At 37.6% G+C, this 16422-nt stretch overlaps 1 protein-coding gene across 2 annotated transcripts in view; it reads right to left on the reverse strand.

Moving 5' to 3' along the window:
• LOC127634181 (phenylalanine--tRNA ligase, mitochondrial-like) overlaps positions 1 to 16422 on the reverse strand; it is a 224718-nt gene that overhangs the window by 93815 nt on the left and 114481 nt on the right. For both annotated transcript variants that reach the window (XM_052113618.1, XM_052113617.1), the window contains exon 5: positions 4375 to 4535. In XM_052113618.1, coding sequence (XP_051969578.1) covers positions 4375 to 4535 — 161 coding nt within the window. The remainder of the gene's footprint in view (positions 1 to 4374; positions 4536 to 16422) is intronic.

Raw genomic sequence — 16422 nt, forward strand, 5'->3', positions numbered from 1 at the left:
ACATGTTTAGTGTCAGGCCTAGACATTTAATGGACAAAGATGCCTCTACCAGTATACAGTATGCCATACATGACATATAGAGAATTGCAGCTCTTTTCCTGTCCTCAAAACACCTCTCTATTACTGTTTGGTGCAGTACAAGTGCGGTCAGAATTGAGCCCTGTTTATTGGACAGATTTTGGTGTTTTTCTACAGATCATTTTCAAATTTAATCAAGCATCCACCTCATTAGATGTGTAGCCATATAGCACCCAGGAAATGTCTGCATTAATCCAACTGGACAGGACTCTTAATTTGAGAGAGATGATGTATAAATCTATTTATCAGGTGCACTGTAATTCCCCCCAGTAATTTTAATGAAAAATAAATAAAAACTGTTAAGGGTTTAACTTCCCATATATGGTGAAAATGATATTTTAAACAAGACCATGAAAGTAATTTTACAGTATGAAAGTGGTTCTCAACTTTTTTGACGGCCTGAGTACACTTCGGTTGTCCGCATAGCTGATTGCTCTGTGCACAGAATGCATGATGCAAATTTCGTCATCAGCAGAGTCTGTGCAGTCTGTCTGCGCAGCTCAGATTTCTTCAACAAGCGGCCAGTGCTAGCTTATTTTAAATCATTTGAAGTCATCTTGAGGCTCCATTGGAAGTTTGTTGAGTCCCTCTGGTTGAGAACCACTAATATAACATTTTGTAATAATGTTTTTTAGGTGTAAAAAAAAAACCATGAATTCCTTTATATTTAACAGTAAAAGTGTATATATATGTTTAAAAACACAATACATTCCCTTTTTCATTTAACTAGTTAAAATTATGGTGAAAAACAATAATCAGACTTTCCCAGAAGGCAAGACACTGAACCCAAGTTGCTCCCAATGGAAGGCTAATGCCTTGCATGGCAGCTCTGCCGTCATTGGTGTGTGAATGAGTCACAATGTAAAGCACTTTGAAAACCGCTAAGGTTTAAAAGGTGCTATATAAGTGCAGACCATTTAAAAAGGTTCAATTTTGATTTCATGTTGACTTTAAGGCCAATTTTGATATGGTTTTAACATCCCAGATCAGCAAGACCTCTTGCATCATCGGAGTGGTGGTGGTGTAGTGGTCTAAGCACATAACTGGTAATCTGGTAATCAGAAGGACACTGGTTCGAGCCCCACAGCCACCACCATTGTGTCCTTGAGTAAGGCACTTAACTCCAGGTTGCTCCAGGGGGATTGTCCCTGTAATAAGGGCTCTGTAAGTCGCTTTGCATAAAAGCGTCTGCCAAATGCATAAATGTAAATCATCTGGAAAGTATAGCATTCTAATTATTGTGTACAAACATACAGTACACATACATCCTACATCAAAAAGGTTGCACAATCATTTGCTGAATGTGATAATGAACAACCGACTGTAATCTCTTACATATTTAAAATACGGGATTAAGCTTGCAACCTTCTGTCCGACATGGTCTGTAAGTTTTAACAGGAATGAAGCAGAGAAATCAGCAACACTTGCAGTGATATACTTTACTGGACTTAATAAATAACACAAACGAAGGCTGAAGAGAATCTGTGAGGACAATGGTGACTTAAAGAAAGAAAAAAAACCATGTTATCCAAATTTAAAGAATGAAATTATAGGGAAGACTGGTTACATAATGCGGTTAAAAAACAGAATAAAAACATAAAAAAAATTGGGAAATGTATTTGGCTCCTAGAAAACATCTAGACCCAACACAGACCTGATTTTTTGTACTACTTATACTCCAAAAACTATTAATATTTGATATGTGATTCAAAAACACTGGTTTATCCTTAAAAATGATTTGACTTTGAAGGATACAATCACAAACATACCACTGGTTACTTACAAATGAGCCAAAAACATGAAAAATAGAGTGGTTAAAACCTGTCCATTAAAAGAAACTTCGTTTAATACTCAAATTCTGATAACTGTAAATTTGGCAACTGTACTAACTGCCAATTTACCAACAAATTTGAAATTCTTCAATCATCTTATAAATGAGAATCATAAAGACATACAAAGTTTAATAACATGCTAAACTAGAAATGTGATCTACATTATTCAATGTCCGTGTAAAAAGCTTTATGTTGGAGAAACATCTCGCCCTTTAAAGGAGTGAATGACAGAACACAGAAGTACAATAATAAAGGAATAATTAAAACAGTCCCCTTACAAGGCAGTTTAATGAATTCAGTCATCCATTATCATCCTTTTTGTGTACTGAACATATAAAACCTAGTACGAGAGGTGGGGATATTGACCTTGTGAGGAAAAAGAGAGACGTTTTTTGGATTTATAACTTTAAAAGAAAATTTACAAGGGGGTTGAAAAAGAATTTTTCTTTGAAAGAGATTTTGTAAAAATTTTTGTAATTATGATGGTTCCTATGTTGACGATTCTCAATGTTTTTTATGTTATGTTTATATGTTGTATACAGATTTATATATATATATATATATTTAATATATTGTCATTTATGAGGGGTGCTAGTGAAGTATGTTCTATTTGAAACACCATTCTGAGTGGTGGTGGTGTAGTGGTCTAAAGCACATAACTGGTAATCAGAAGGTCGCTGGTTCGATCCCCACAGCCACCACCATTGTGTCCTTGAGCAAGGCACTTAACTCCAAGTTGCTCCAGGGGGATTGTCCCTGTAATAAGTGCAATGTAAGTCGCTTTGGATAAAAGCGTCTGCTAAATGCATAAATGTAATGTAAATGTAAATGATACTTTAATTAGTTGAGTGTCTGACTGTTGAATGATAGAGATAATGCATGTCCCTAATTAACTTGAAAAGTTGTAGGGATGCATCAGCTGGATTCAATTCCAGAGCCTAGTTTGATTTAAGTGTGTGTTTAAGTGTGCTTCATTGGTAAAAGTGGTTATTTTATTTATTTATTTCTACCCTTCTCCAATTTGGAATGTCCAATTCCCATTGCTCTCTAGGTCTTCATGGTGGTGCAGTGACTCGCCTCAATCCGGGTGGCGGAGGACAAATCTCAGTTGCCTCAGCATCTCAGTCAATCCGTGCATCTTATCACGTGGCTTATTGAACGCTTTACCACAAAGTCCTAGCTCGTGTTGAGGCTTTACGCTATTCTCCGCAGCATCCAGCACAACTCGCCACGCGCCCCACCGAGAACGAGAACCACATTTCAGTGACCATGAGGAGGTTAACCCATTTGACTCTACCCTCCATACCTGTCAACATTTGGGTAACAAAATCCGGGAGAGCTCTGAGCGGGTGCACTGGACGGGAGTGTTGATAGGTATGCTACCCTCCCTAACAACTGGGCAAATTTGGTTGCTTAGGAGACCTGGCTGTAGTCACTCAGCACGCCCTGGATTTGAACTTGCGACTCCAAGGGTGATAGTGGCCAAAGTTGTTTTAAATGTGTATGTCTTGTATTTTTTATCTTAACCCTGATGAAGGCCTACTTGCCAAAACACATTAGTTTTTGTTATTTATTTTTAAGTCCAATTAAGTTTATCAATGCATGTGTTGCTGGATTCCCTCTGCTCCATTCCTGATATTTCTATCCATTCACATTGTAAGTGGGTAAAGTAGCACCATATCTACTTCTGCAATACTGTAAGCTTTAACAGCAATGCATATAGCTGATTATTATGGGACATAATACTGTGTGTGTTCCTTTGACCCTAAGTGTAATAGTGAACAGAAAAAAAATACAAGACTGACAAAGGCGGTAAAGAAAGTGAGGAACAGAATATAAATGTTTCCATCAGGACAGCAATGAGTGATGAGAAATGCATAACATGCAAAACAAATTTGTGTGTCTGAACTGGAACCCAGGTTTGAGATATTCTCAGTTGCAGTAGGTCTGGGCCCTTTAATATATTGATGAATGAAACGTGCAGTATCTAATTAAGGTAACAAATGCAAAGACATCTGACTGTAGATATTAGAGATTAATTGTGTCTGAGATGCAATTATAGGAGTGTTTTTCAGCAGACAACTATGATAATGATAATTTGATAATGTAATTGATGTAAAAGGATTGCTGAGCTGTAAACAATCAAAGCTTGCTCCATGCAACTCTATCCCATTCAATTCCCACAAGACAACAGTAAATGGTCTTCATTTTATTAAAGTGGTTTTAAACATTGATTATGTATCTGTTGGTCTAGAAAGATGCAACAAACTCTTAACTTTGTGATTTAACTTTGTGAATAAAAATGTCCAAAGTGAAAATTTGTCTTGAAAGTACCTGAGAAGCTGTATGTGTTTAAGTACGCTTGGGCTTGCACAACTAGTCTTTCCCAGGTTTGAACCTGCAACCCTAAGGTTACTGGCATGGAAGACAATTATTGGATAATGATAGACAGTGTAAATCCTACCTGAAAAGTGACAGGCTTATAGATGTCAGACAAGCAAAACTGCTTCAGGAAGCGTTCGTCCTTGCTCCAAAAAAGTCGAATATCTGGGATGCCGAACAGAACCATGGCCATCCTCTCCAGCCCGAGACCAAAAGCCCATCCCATTTTGTTACAAGCACCAGCTGTAGAAGCATAGAACAACTAAATTAAAAAACAAAACACTCTGTTTTCTAATACGTTTCACTGAGTTTGACATTCTGTCAGTACAAGAGACTTTCAGGAATGAGTGTTTCACCAGAAAAGACAGCAACTATTCAAAACATTTCCTGGTTTCTGCATCCTCCTTTCCCGAACTGTTACATTCACACCTAACCTAACTTAATATAGAAAGTACATCACCACAAAAAATATATATATATATATATATATATATATATATATATATATATATATATATATATATATATATTAGTATAGTACAAAATTAAAATCTGAACGTTCTACTTACACTTTGGTTTAAAAAAAAAACTGTAACTGCAACTGTAACCTGTAACTGATTGTGTAAATGACACAAACGCTGAACCATGCGATTCAGTGGCCAAAGATGTCAGTCTAACACATGTGTTCATAGATAAATAGCGCAAAGGCAATGCAATGATGCATCCTGTATGAATGAATAAGTCTGTCTTGGACAGACTGACAATCTCTATTTCAAATTGGATTGCTGTGGACAGTAGGCCAGTGATAGGATTACAATGAATAATATGGAAATAAAACAAACATATTGACTCTTTTTGTAACATTCAATGCTTTCATCTTCCTCAGTTTATTATCTTTGAACTACATTTGGGGGCTTTGCTAAGCAAAAATGTATAAAAGCAATTATTTGCAAATAACTGTAGTATTCCTCAAGCAGAAGAATTGCAGCAACATGATTTGAATCTAGGAAAAACCCAACCTCAATCCTGGAATTCTTCAAACATCATAAATTAGAGACCCAAGCATCAACATTGCTCAGAAATGGCCCCTCAGCATGACCTTCTGAACATCCACACAGAGATAAAGCAGACTTTTTTTTGAAAGGTTTCCTAAGACCATCAGATTTGCATGACTCTAATAAAACATTTAATGTTAATCCAGGAACATTTTACACAAAGTCACAGTACATTACTGATTTAACCTTCTAAAATGTACAGAATGCATTCAAGTCCATGATTTATACAAGACTTAGTCTTGCTAGGTAATTGCATTGAACTGTGGTAACTTGACAAATGAATGATTATAGCCTGATGCACCTCTTTAAAATATGTAATGTTTTATCCATGTTGTATAACCAAGGAATTAACCAGTATGTTTTGTAACCAGGGATTTTCATGTTTTGTTACCTACACGTATAATATTCATGTAACAATGTCAAATTTAGTATGCAACGGCTTGCTTGGTTACATAGAGGAAGCTGATGACAACGAAAATCTTGTCTCTTGTACCATTTTCAAGATATAAAAGTTCATGATTAAATATGCACTATTTTTTGAGTGGGAGATTTTAAGACTCCAAAACAAAGGATGGAAAGGACAGCCCAGTCGACCATGCGACTCTGAACAGTCACTTCTGATTGGTGCAGGACACCTTTGGGGATGCGGCCAATTTCAGTTTAAGTGCTTCCAAACAAGAAGAACACGCTCTCTTCTCTTGTTTCTTCTTCTGACCACTGCACTCTCTGCTCTGTCTCTTCCCTCGTGGTCTTCTCTGGATCTCTTGAGAACAAGATCCATGTCATGTTAGGTCCAGAAGTAGCCTCTCACTCTCTATGGTTCACACACCAACGGAGATTCACGGATCCTCCATGAGATGGCCTCGCTTGAAAGCCTCCTCATCATTCATACAGACAATAACTATCAGGTCTTACAGAGGTCCAAATCATCGATGAAAACAAACTTTCAACCAAGAGCCAAGAAATACCAAGAATGGAAGGAAACACAAAGACACGCAAGTACATCTCCAATATTGTGCTCAAAGATTAAAGATAAAAAAAAAATGTATCAATTGAAAGCCCTAATTCCAACACATTAAATTCATTTAATTGACCAACAGGTAGAGGAACAACTGCAGTGAAACATCCTGTGGACTGACAGGAACCGGTAATGCTGCGCCACACTCATGCGGCCAGCATGACAAATAGTGCTGCTATCTCAGATGTGATTATGGACATTACAAATTTTTATTTGCTTTGCAACCCCGGCTGACCCATAGTAGGCAGAAAAGTGAAAAAACAGAAAATGTTTCCTCTTTACCTGCCTTTCACACTCTCAATCTCTCTCACTCTCCATCTCTGTTTAATCCAGCATACCATTCCCTTCAGATGTGAAAGAAATGTGCTTTACATGTTAATGAAGGGAATGCTCTGGGGTCAAAGAGCTAAGCCAGACGGGACAGAAATAGGAATAAATCTCAACTTCAGACGTACAAATCAATCAACCTTCTCTTCCAATCCCACATGTACGCATTAACAATTTCGGTCTCTCCGAGGGCTGTGAAACTAAATTGTTTCAAATGCTCATATCAGCAATTGCCAAAACAATTTATAATAATTGTCTCAAAGCTTGAATAAGCACAATTTGATTTAAGTGGGAGCTTTAATTTGATTTAAATAAACAGTTAACCCAAAAATTTACATTTTTGTGAATCAGTTTGTTTAAACAGTTCATCTAAGTGAGCATGTTAAAATAAATGATTCAGTGTTTCAATTACATATAGCATTGGACAGTCAAATTCATTTTAGTGAATAAGTTAGTTTGAACGGTTTATTTAAACGTTTTAAAATGTTCTATGTTTCAACTACATGTGTTTAGCAAGAAAATGTATTTTAACGAATCGGATGGCACAGAAGGTTCTTCTAAATGAACCGGTTAAGTAAGGAATAATTGACGACGGGCCGTTGAATTATTAGAAAAATAATGCACACCCGGGGTGGTAATGCGGTCACGACGCGAAGCGGAGTGGCGTTACACTCGGTGTGCATTATTTTCTAATAATTCAACGACCCGAGTCAATTATTCGCTTATACTACAGTTACCACACCTCGAAACATTGTTCAGATGATGTGATTCTAGATGTTTGTCAAGTTTTTGTCATTAAAACGCTCTTGTATGTAGGACTAATTTCTTACGCATCTAATCCCATGCCTCCGTTGCTAATTCCAAAACGTCATTTTAGAGTTAGTAACGGAGGTTTGAGCCACTGACAGCAGACTAATGCAGTTATTAGTGTAGTTATTAGAGAGACAGAGGTTGCAATAATGAGACAGAAAATCATAATGCGTCATATTATTTAATTTATTTATTAATTCATACGTTATAATTCATTCGTTAATTCGAACGAATTTATTTATTAAAATTAAACTGCACGTTAAACACATTGACAGCCCAAGCTGTTGTTTTTTTGGTGTTTTCTTCATGTTTTTCGCCCTCGAGTCGGTCTAGCTGTTCTTCGCTGATTGTTTTATGTCTTTTGTTGTTGCCGGCTGCCTTTGATGTCCTCTTCCGTTTATTTGTTTTTTTCATCTGAGCTATCCAATACTGCGGTCGCCCAGTTGTTAAAATGTTTATGTTCACCATAAATATTAAAATTTACTTCCGGAAAATCAAATAGAATTGTATCCTATTTTCCGTTATTACAGTTGACTACGCGAAGTGATATGGAACTGTAATGCGGTCAAGACCTGCCTGGAACTACTTTAGCCGTGCGTTTCCCTGAAAATAATTGCACACCTTAGAACGTTCTCAACCAATCAGAATCAAGCATTCAACAGCCCTGTAGTATAAAATAAATTATTCAATGATTCAAGTAGCGTTGGGCAGTACAATTTATTTTAGTGTATCGGTTCTCTCAGACAGTTCATTTAAGTTAACCGGTTCAAATAAATGATTCAACAATTCAATTACATGTCGTGTTTGACAGTCAAATTAATTTTAATGAATCAGTTCGAACAGTTTAACTGATTAAAATAAAATTCAACCGTTAATTATATGTAGAGTTGGGCAGTTGGATTTATTTAAGTGAATCTGTTCAATCAGATGTCTTTCTGAATCCATACAATATATTAACAGACAGAAACCATAGTTATTTCCTGTAAATCTTGCCTTGCCATTGGCATCCTGAGAAACGTGTTGGTCTAGCTTTGTTTCAGACGGTTGTGAGTTGATGGCTTTGGGTTTGTTGGCTTTCTTAAAAGAATGTTTATCTATAATTAGAATTCTGTATTTTTCAGGCCATTTGTGACCCATTTAAGAGTTAAAAACAGTAACCAATTAATCTTTTATTTGGTGAAAATGTATTATGAAAGTTTCAAAGGTAAAATTTCACATAATTTAAAACAGGCTTGGAACCACATGAAAGTGAGTAAATCTGCAGATTTTCCTTTTCCAGAGAACTATCCCTTTAAAATATACATGGATGAAGAGGTAGTTATGAGTAAGACTCTACTACAGTTTATTAGGCACTGAGATGTGTATTGATTGGCAGCCTGATTGCTATCACTCGTCTGTCAGTGGAAATCACTAGCACATCTAAGGAGATGAAAGAGAAACGTAAAGTGCTGTGACGTGGTTAAGAGTGAAGTGGAGACTAAGCGGTGGGCGCAAACACACACAGAGTGAACGGCAGAGACGTCAGCCCCAAGCTGGCACGAATTGTATGACCTCAGTTGAACGGCACAGTCGACTGCCATTGTAACCAACCCCCCTCCTTATGTTTCCCCTCCCTCCTCAGGTCTGTGGACTATGCTTGTAGCCAATCAGAGCAAAGGGGGCGGGAGAGGGGATGTTGCGTGGGGGCTACGTTTGACAGCATTCACCTTGTGATGACATCAGTGGGGCTAACAGTACTTGGCAGCCCCGACTTTCACAGCTTGACACCTCTTTGCAGTCCCCTCCCCAGCCAATCCCTCATTCTCTGCCTTCACCTCTCTCTTTCTGTCTCCTACCAGTGTCGAGGAAGCTACTTCAAAACTGTAGCTTCTCATGCTACAGTACAGATCATCACTACTACATACCCCTATATGCCTTCAATACTCATCCAAGTCTCCTGTTCTCTCCCATCCTTCTGAATCACTCACACTTTCATGTCTCGTCCCAACAGTTCCCATTCTTCCTCCACTTTTCACTCTCTGCTTTCTGTTTCTTCCCTTGATTCTGTAATCTCTCAACAACTCTCTCGTCTCTGGTGTTGATGTAGATTTGCAGTAGACTTCCCTCAAACACACATGCTGCTTTCAGCATTTATAATCTATAACAGGCTGGCGACTCTAAAACAGCCATTGGCATCCTGAGAAACAGGATGAAAAGTGTTGGTCTAGCATTGTTTCAGACTGTTGTGAGTTGATGGCTTTGGGTTTGTTGGGACTTTCTTAAAAGAATGTTCCATCTATAATTAGAATTCTGTATTTTTCAGGCCATTTTTGACCCATTGAAGAGTTAAAAACATTAACTGATTAATCTTGTATTTGTTGAAAATGCATTTGGATTCTTCACAACAATTAACAATTGAACAACTAAAAAACTTTTTTATGACACTTATATTTATGCAATGTCAGGGTGTTTTGGGTGGTTACTAAGACACTGATAGGTGGTTCCTAGGCCATTACTAAATAGTTGCTAGGTGGTTATCTGCTGCTTAAGTCAAAAGAGACCATTCCCAAGTCTCTATGTTATACCGATCGCTAGATATGCGTGGGGACCTTTTCAATAAAGTCTATGAGATTTTTCAAGACATTTTTGTCCGCCAAGGAGATATTTGTATTCTGAAATTAAAATCTTTTCAAACTAAATCTTTTTGAATCAGACATACAATGTGTTTGTACTCCCAATTATCAGATTTTTCACGAAAAATGAAGGGTTCACTGTATATGGATAACAAAAATTTGACATAGTTTGCACTATTGCAACATGGAATGCTACTTTAAAAATGGTAGTTTAATGTGTAAAACAAGCTTGTGTCAATATTCATTTTTATAACCAAATGGGAAGTGTTCTGTGTATCTACTGTACTGTAACAGGTCTATTTTTTACCCAATATGAATTTTCTAACAAAACAGAAGAGTTAACATGTTTCGTTAGATTCATGCTCTGGATAAAGCCTATATCTTACTGGACTATATTTGGGCTTGAATTATACTTCACCTTTAGCAAGTAGCATTTATTTATGTGTTAGATGGCACAAAATGTCACAGTTTGATTCTGATCTACATTTTAAAAATGTTCTAATCCTACGATAAAATATATCCTTGACATTTTACCCGAGCACCATTTTAAAAAAGAGAAAAGTTCACTTGTACAACCATGTAATAATTCTCCCTGGACTTTTTTTTTTTTTCACTCATCTGTTTGTTTTAATCCTTCTTTGCACTTCTAAATCACACAGCAAATACTTTAACTCATTAACCAGACTAACAAATTGCACTATTTATCTACTGGAATCCAGAGAGACCCAATAGTCGGAGTTGAAGACTCAGCATTGATAATTGAGTCACAATTTAAGGATGTTGGATTAAAATGCTCTAATAATAAACCTTGTCTTATTATTTTTTCCATTTTATACTAATTTGGCTAATTCTCTTGATTATTTAAACATTAATCTAATATCATGAACAGAAAGCATGAGGTATCGCAATACCTGAACAAGCTAAATGTGTGAAGCGGTCAGCGTGCTCGCTTTAATTTTGAGGGCCATTAATTTCACACAGAGAGAAAAAAACAGATTAGAAAACTTAATCATCAGGTACAGTGTTGCTTAAATTACAATTAAATGAAATCACAGACACCTGCTATCCATGATAACAACATAGAGCCTCATTTTTTTGTCTTATGAACACAAAATTGCATTTGCTGGGGGAATGTTGGCTCACACAGCTCCTTAGTGAACCATAATCATATATTAACTCTATAGGTTATTAACTACCTGCGGTTTGCTTGGTAGGCCTAATGAAATGCAGTGTTTTTTTTACATTGTGTATGTCGATAGAGGGAGAGCTAAACATTAGTTGAGGGTGAAAGCATTTGAAATCTGTTACAAGGTGGAAATGAGCCTTTCGCTTGGTTGAGTTACGGAAAATTTCACTTGGATTCTTGGAAACACTAAAACAGAAGAAATAGGGTGCGCAGAAAAATTTACTATGCTAACAAAAGTTTATGGCAAAATAACATGGTTACTTTATTATTATTGCCATAAAACTTTGTTAACTTGGCAAACTAACCGTAAATACCATAAAGTACCATGTTTTTTTTTTTAAATACATTGATAATACATTGGTCATTTTTGAAGTACTCTGAAGTACCACATACTAAATAGGATATACTGTATATATATTACTAATGCTGTGGAAGCTCCTCCTTGGGGAAGTCACCTTGAAACCCTATATCATCACACCAATTTCGCCCAATGCATGAGTCATCACGGCCATATCAGCCGGAACCCAGCGGCACACCATCAGAATTGTCCTCATTCGGGGGTCACCTACACATCTCTTATGCTCTGGAAGCCCAAACCGATGCTTCACAGTTCTAATTTGCACCTGGTCAGAGAAGAGAACTCCTTCTACCTGTGTGCTCCAGCAAAGAAAAGCATATCCTAAAAACAGTTCTGTGTTATTGTATTGTTTGCATTATATTGTTTGCATTGCATAGTAGTGAAGTCTTTTTAAAGACAGAATTTTTTGCAAATATTTGTTTAGGTGTTGTGGAGACTTCATGTCTTGCCCCTGAACACTTTTCTGAAACAATTGCGTTGTTGCAACTGGTGCCAAGCACCATAATAAAGGCCAGGGCCCACTCAACAAGGCGAATGTATGCCTTAAAATAACGACTCTCGGGGGGAGGACACAACGCATTGCCCTGTGCAGATGATACTTAGTTTTTGCGAGAGTGTTTGGATGCCAGACTCACTCCATACACTCTCAAAGTATACATCGCTGCCATGGTGACCACTCATGACCAGTGTTAGGGGTAATGCAATACAAGAAATGCACCCACCCAAAGATGCCTCTGCTAAAAATATAAATTTATTCTTCTGACACATTCCTTGAACATGTTCGGTTGGCATTCCCCACTGAATGACTTTGTAAAAACTTTTTTAGGTTGACAATGAGATCATCAATGGGCACCGCATATGATGACATATGATCCAGGATCAAGTTTTGGACTTTGTTGAATTAGGCTATTCTTTATTATTCATGATGGCTGCTATGGAAAAACAATATTCTAATGAGTTAGTTTTGAAAGTAATGTAACTCAACACTACTCGTGACTTGTCTATAGTCAAACACCCTCTGGTCAGCAGAATTTGCATGGCGTAAGATGGCAAAGACCCTTTCTATCCGCTACCATCCTGGTCTGAGACTTAGCGCTGGTGTTATATGCACTTACTGGTTCCCGTTTGAGCCATTAAAGGCGGTAAGCTTATGCATACTCTCTTTGAAGTTTGACACTGACGAAAGCAGACAGCCGAAACTTTTGTACTATTTTTATCTCCTGTTTGACCTTAAAAGTATTTTAAGAGTGCAGACGTTTTTGCATTTTCATACTCTCTTTAAAGACCTTACTGCTACTCACCTTGGCATCAGTCAAATGCATCGGGAACCTTCAGGTCTTTTCGGTCAACAACTCTTGTATGGAGTTCTGACCAGGCCTGTCAAAGGCCATTTTCAAGCCCAGAGAGGGTTATGTGCCCAAAGTGCTGGCATTCTCCCCTCCTCCCTTTGAGTCGGATGAGGTTAAAAGTCTACACATGCTTTGCCCTGTTAGGGCATTATGCATATACAGTCACTGAACAAATCAGATCAAGGTGTCTGAACAATGCTTTGTTTGCTTTGGAGGCCATTCACAGGGGTTGACCATCTCCAAGCAAAACATTTCCCACTGGGTCATGGATGCCATTGTACTTGCTTATAATTAGCAAGGCATACAGTGTCCCATGGGTTTTAAATATCATTCCACCAGGAATATGTGCAAAGGGCATGCCACTAGAAGAAACTGGTTTGGCTGCAGGATGGGCTTCCCCTTACACCTTTGGCAGGTTTTATAACCCACATGCATCTTCCCTCACGTCCCAGTTTTTAACACAGGAAGAGAGTTGACAATCCAATGATCACTGACCAATTGGTTGGTATTGTTTTAATGGCTGTTAGATTAAAAACTGTTCTCTCTAAACCCACTGGTGTGGATGAGAGCATGAAAGCAATGTTTCATGTTGACTAGTATCATTGTACCAAAGCCTTTGTCCAGGCGGCTTCCCTGCTCCTTTCCACTAAGTGAGCAGACCAAACCAGAGATAATTTTTTTTCTCCATTCTGATGGTTGATCAGATATCTGCATGATTTTATGCACTGCTGCCACACGATTGGCTGAGAAGATATTCGCATGGATGATTGTTGGTGCAGACGGGCTGGTTTGAATATTTCTGTAACTGCAGATCTCCTGGGATTTTCACACACAACAGTCTCTAGAATTTACTCAGAATGGTGCCACAAACAAAAAACATCTAGTAAGCAGCAGTTCTGCAGATGAAAATGTTGTGTTAATGAGAGAGGTCAACAGAGAATGGCCAGACTAGTACGAACTGACAAAGTCTATGGTAACTCAGATAACCACTCTGCACAATTGTGGTGAGAAGAATAGCATCACAGAATGCTATTCTGAGTTGTGGGTTGGTGCTGTTTTGGTGGCATGAGGGGGAACTACACAATATTAGGCAGATAGTTTTAATGTTTTGGCTGATTGGTGTATATGTAAATTAGCAGCCAAAAATTTGGAATAATGTACAGATTTTGCTGTTTCTGAAGGAAATTGGTACTTTAATTCACCAAAGTGGTATTCAACTGATCACAAAGTATAGTCAGGACATTGCTGATGTTTCACGATTTGAAAAAAGTAATTTTTGATCAAATCTAGACAGGCCCCATTTCCTGCAGCCATCATTCTAACAACTTATCCTTGAGTAATCATGCTAAATTGCTAATCTGGTACTAGAAAATCACTTGCCATTATATAAAACACAACTGAAAGCTATTTGGTTTGTTAAATGAAGCTTAACATTGTGTTTGTTTTTGAGCTGACACAGTATGCAATAGACTGGCATGTCTAAAGTTCAATATTAGGTAAAAAAGGACAAAAAAGAAACAGCGTTCTCTAGAATCTCGTCAGTCAATCATTGTTTTGAGGAATAAGGTTACACAATGCTTGAAATTGAAGATTTTATACAAAGGTGTACACTAGAGTCTTCAGTCAAAGGACAACTGGCTCTAACAAGGACAGAAAGAGATGTGGAAGGCCAGATGTACAACTAAACACAACACAACACAAGTTTCATGTACAACAGTAAAGTGAAAACTCAGGGGTGCAGGGAAGAACAGCAAAGAAATAGACACTTTTGAAACAGAAAAAACTATAAGAAAAGGTTAGAGTGGGCAAAGAAACAGACATTGAACAACAGATAATTGGAAAAGAGTGTTATGGGATGTGACAGGGCGGAGCTGGGTTGTGATTATACACCCGACAAGACACACATATCTATGGCAAGTGCTACAGGAAGTGTATCTGGACAAACTGACAGCTAGAATGTCAAGGATCTGCAAAGCTGTCATTGCTGCATGCGGGGGATTTTTTTACGAGAACTCTTTGAAGTAGTTTAAGAAGTTCTGAAGATGTTTTCAAATTGTAATAGTAAGTTTTTAAGTTATTAATGTCCTGACTATACATTGTGATCAGTTGAATGCCATTTTGGTGAATAAAAGTACCAATTTCTTTCCATAAAATTGAAATATGTATATTATTCCAAACCTCTGACCGCCAGTGTGTGTCTTAATTTTAAATGTTGCCTTGCCATACCTCATCAGACCAACATTTTTTCAACTAAATAACTCTTTCATATTTATGTTCACCACTACTGCATGCATCAGCCAACGTGTTGTACACTTCTATCTTAATATTTAAGGTCTATCGCTGTGCTGAATAAATCAACCTGGAACACTGCCGACCAGAAACACAGATGAAAAGAAGCGTGCCTCTTGCATGCATTATTAAATGGTCGAACAATATGATTGAGGGCAAATAACTTTTGTAGCACTTGTTTTATTCATGCAAATGATGAGATGCAGTCGGCACTTTCCCATGACTTCAAGTATGATATCTTATGCTAAGGAGAAATGGTCACGGGAAAAGCCCAGTAGAGGTTGGAGGAGCGTATAGGCCACGGACACCGCATCAGGATCTCCCCGGTCTTAGGGTCAGCCCCGCTTGTAATGATGTGTGGCACTGCATACAAAACTGATCGACTAGGTGACTAGAATGGAAAGCAGGCCTGCTGTGTGCAAAAGCACACACTGGGGCTTAGCAGTGCTATATGGTCAAAGGATTTTGCAATAGATATACAGAATTTCTGATTGAAGCCAGAAGTCACTTGAATGGAAAATTTGGCTGGAATTTAGAGGGATAAGAAATAGTCTCGCAGACAGGCGTGTCGGTCAAGTCAACATGAAACAGCCTTCATAACCCATTTTGCACCTGAAATGTGATATATTTTCAGGTAAAGCAGGATAATCAATGACAAAAAAAAATGTGGGTCTGGAATTGATTTTATCCATCAGGAACTGATTGGATTGTCAAAAATGGGCTTTCCACACCAGAATGGAAACAAATCTGAATGTGAATTTGCAGGAGATTGTGGAGGACTATTGCCCTCCTGAAACACCAGAAGCACACACATTTGAGGAAGCTTTTTGACCAGGTTGCAAGTCAGGATCATCCTTGAGAGTGCATCTTGGTGTACACTACCAGTTTTGAAACGCATGACAGAAATGTTTCTCATGATTAAAAAAATCTTAAATGTTTTAAATTAATTAAGTGTGCCACCACATTCATTTATTTAATTATAAAACAAAAATTTAATTAGAAAACAAAATGTTTTTGAAATTGATGACTTGGACCAAAAAAAAAACAGTTGTTTAAGTCTTCTTCCACAAGACTGTTTCGTTGAATTATTCACACCCTTCTTTCCAAAACCCAGCACATTAAAGAT

The sequence above is a fragment of the Xyrauchen texanus genome, chromosome 41 (genome assembly GCF_025860055.1).
Source record: "Xyrauchen texanus isolate HMW12.3.18 chromosome 41, RBS_HiC_50CHRs, whole genome shotgun sequence".
Lineage (NCBI taxonomy): Eukaryota > Metazoa > Chordata > Actinopteri > Cypriniformes > Catostomidae > Xyrauchen > Xyrauchen texanus.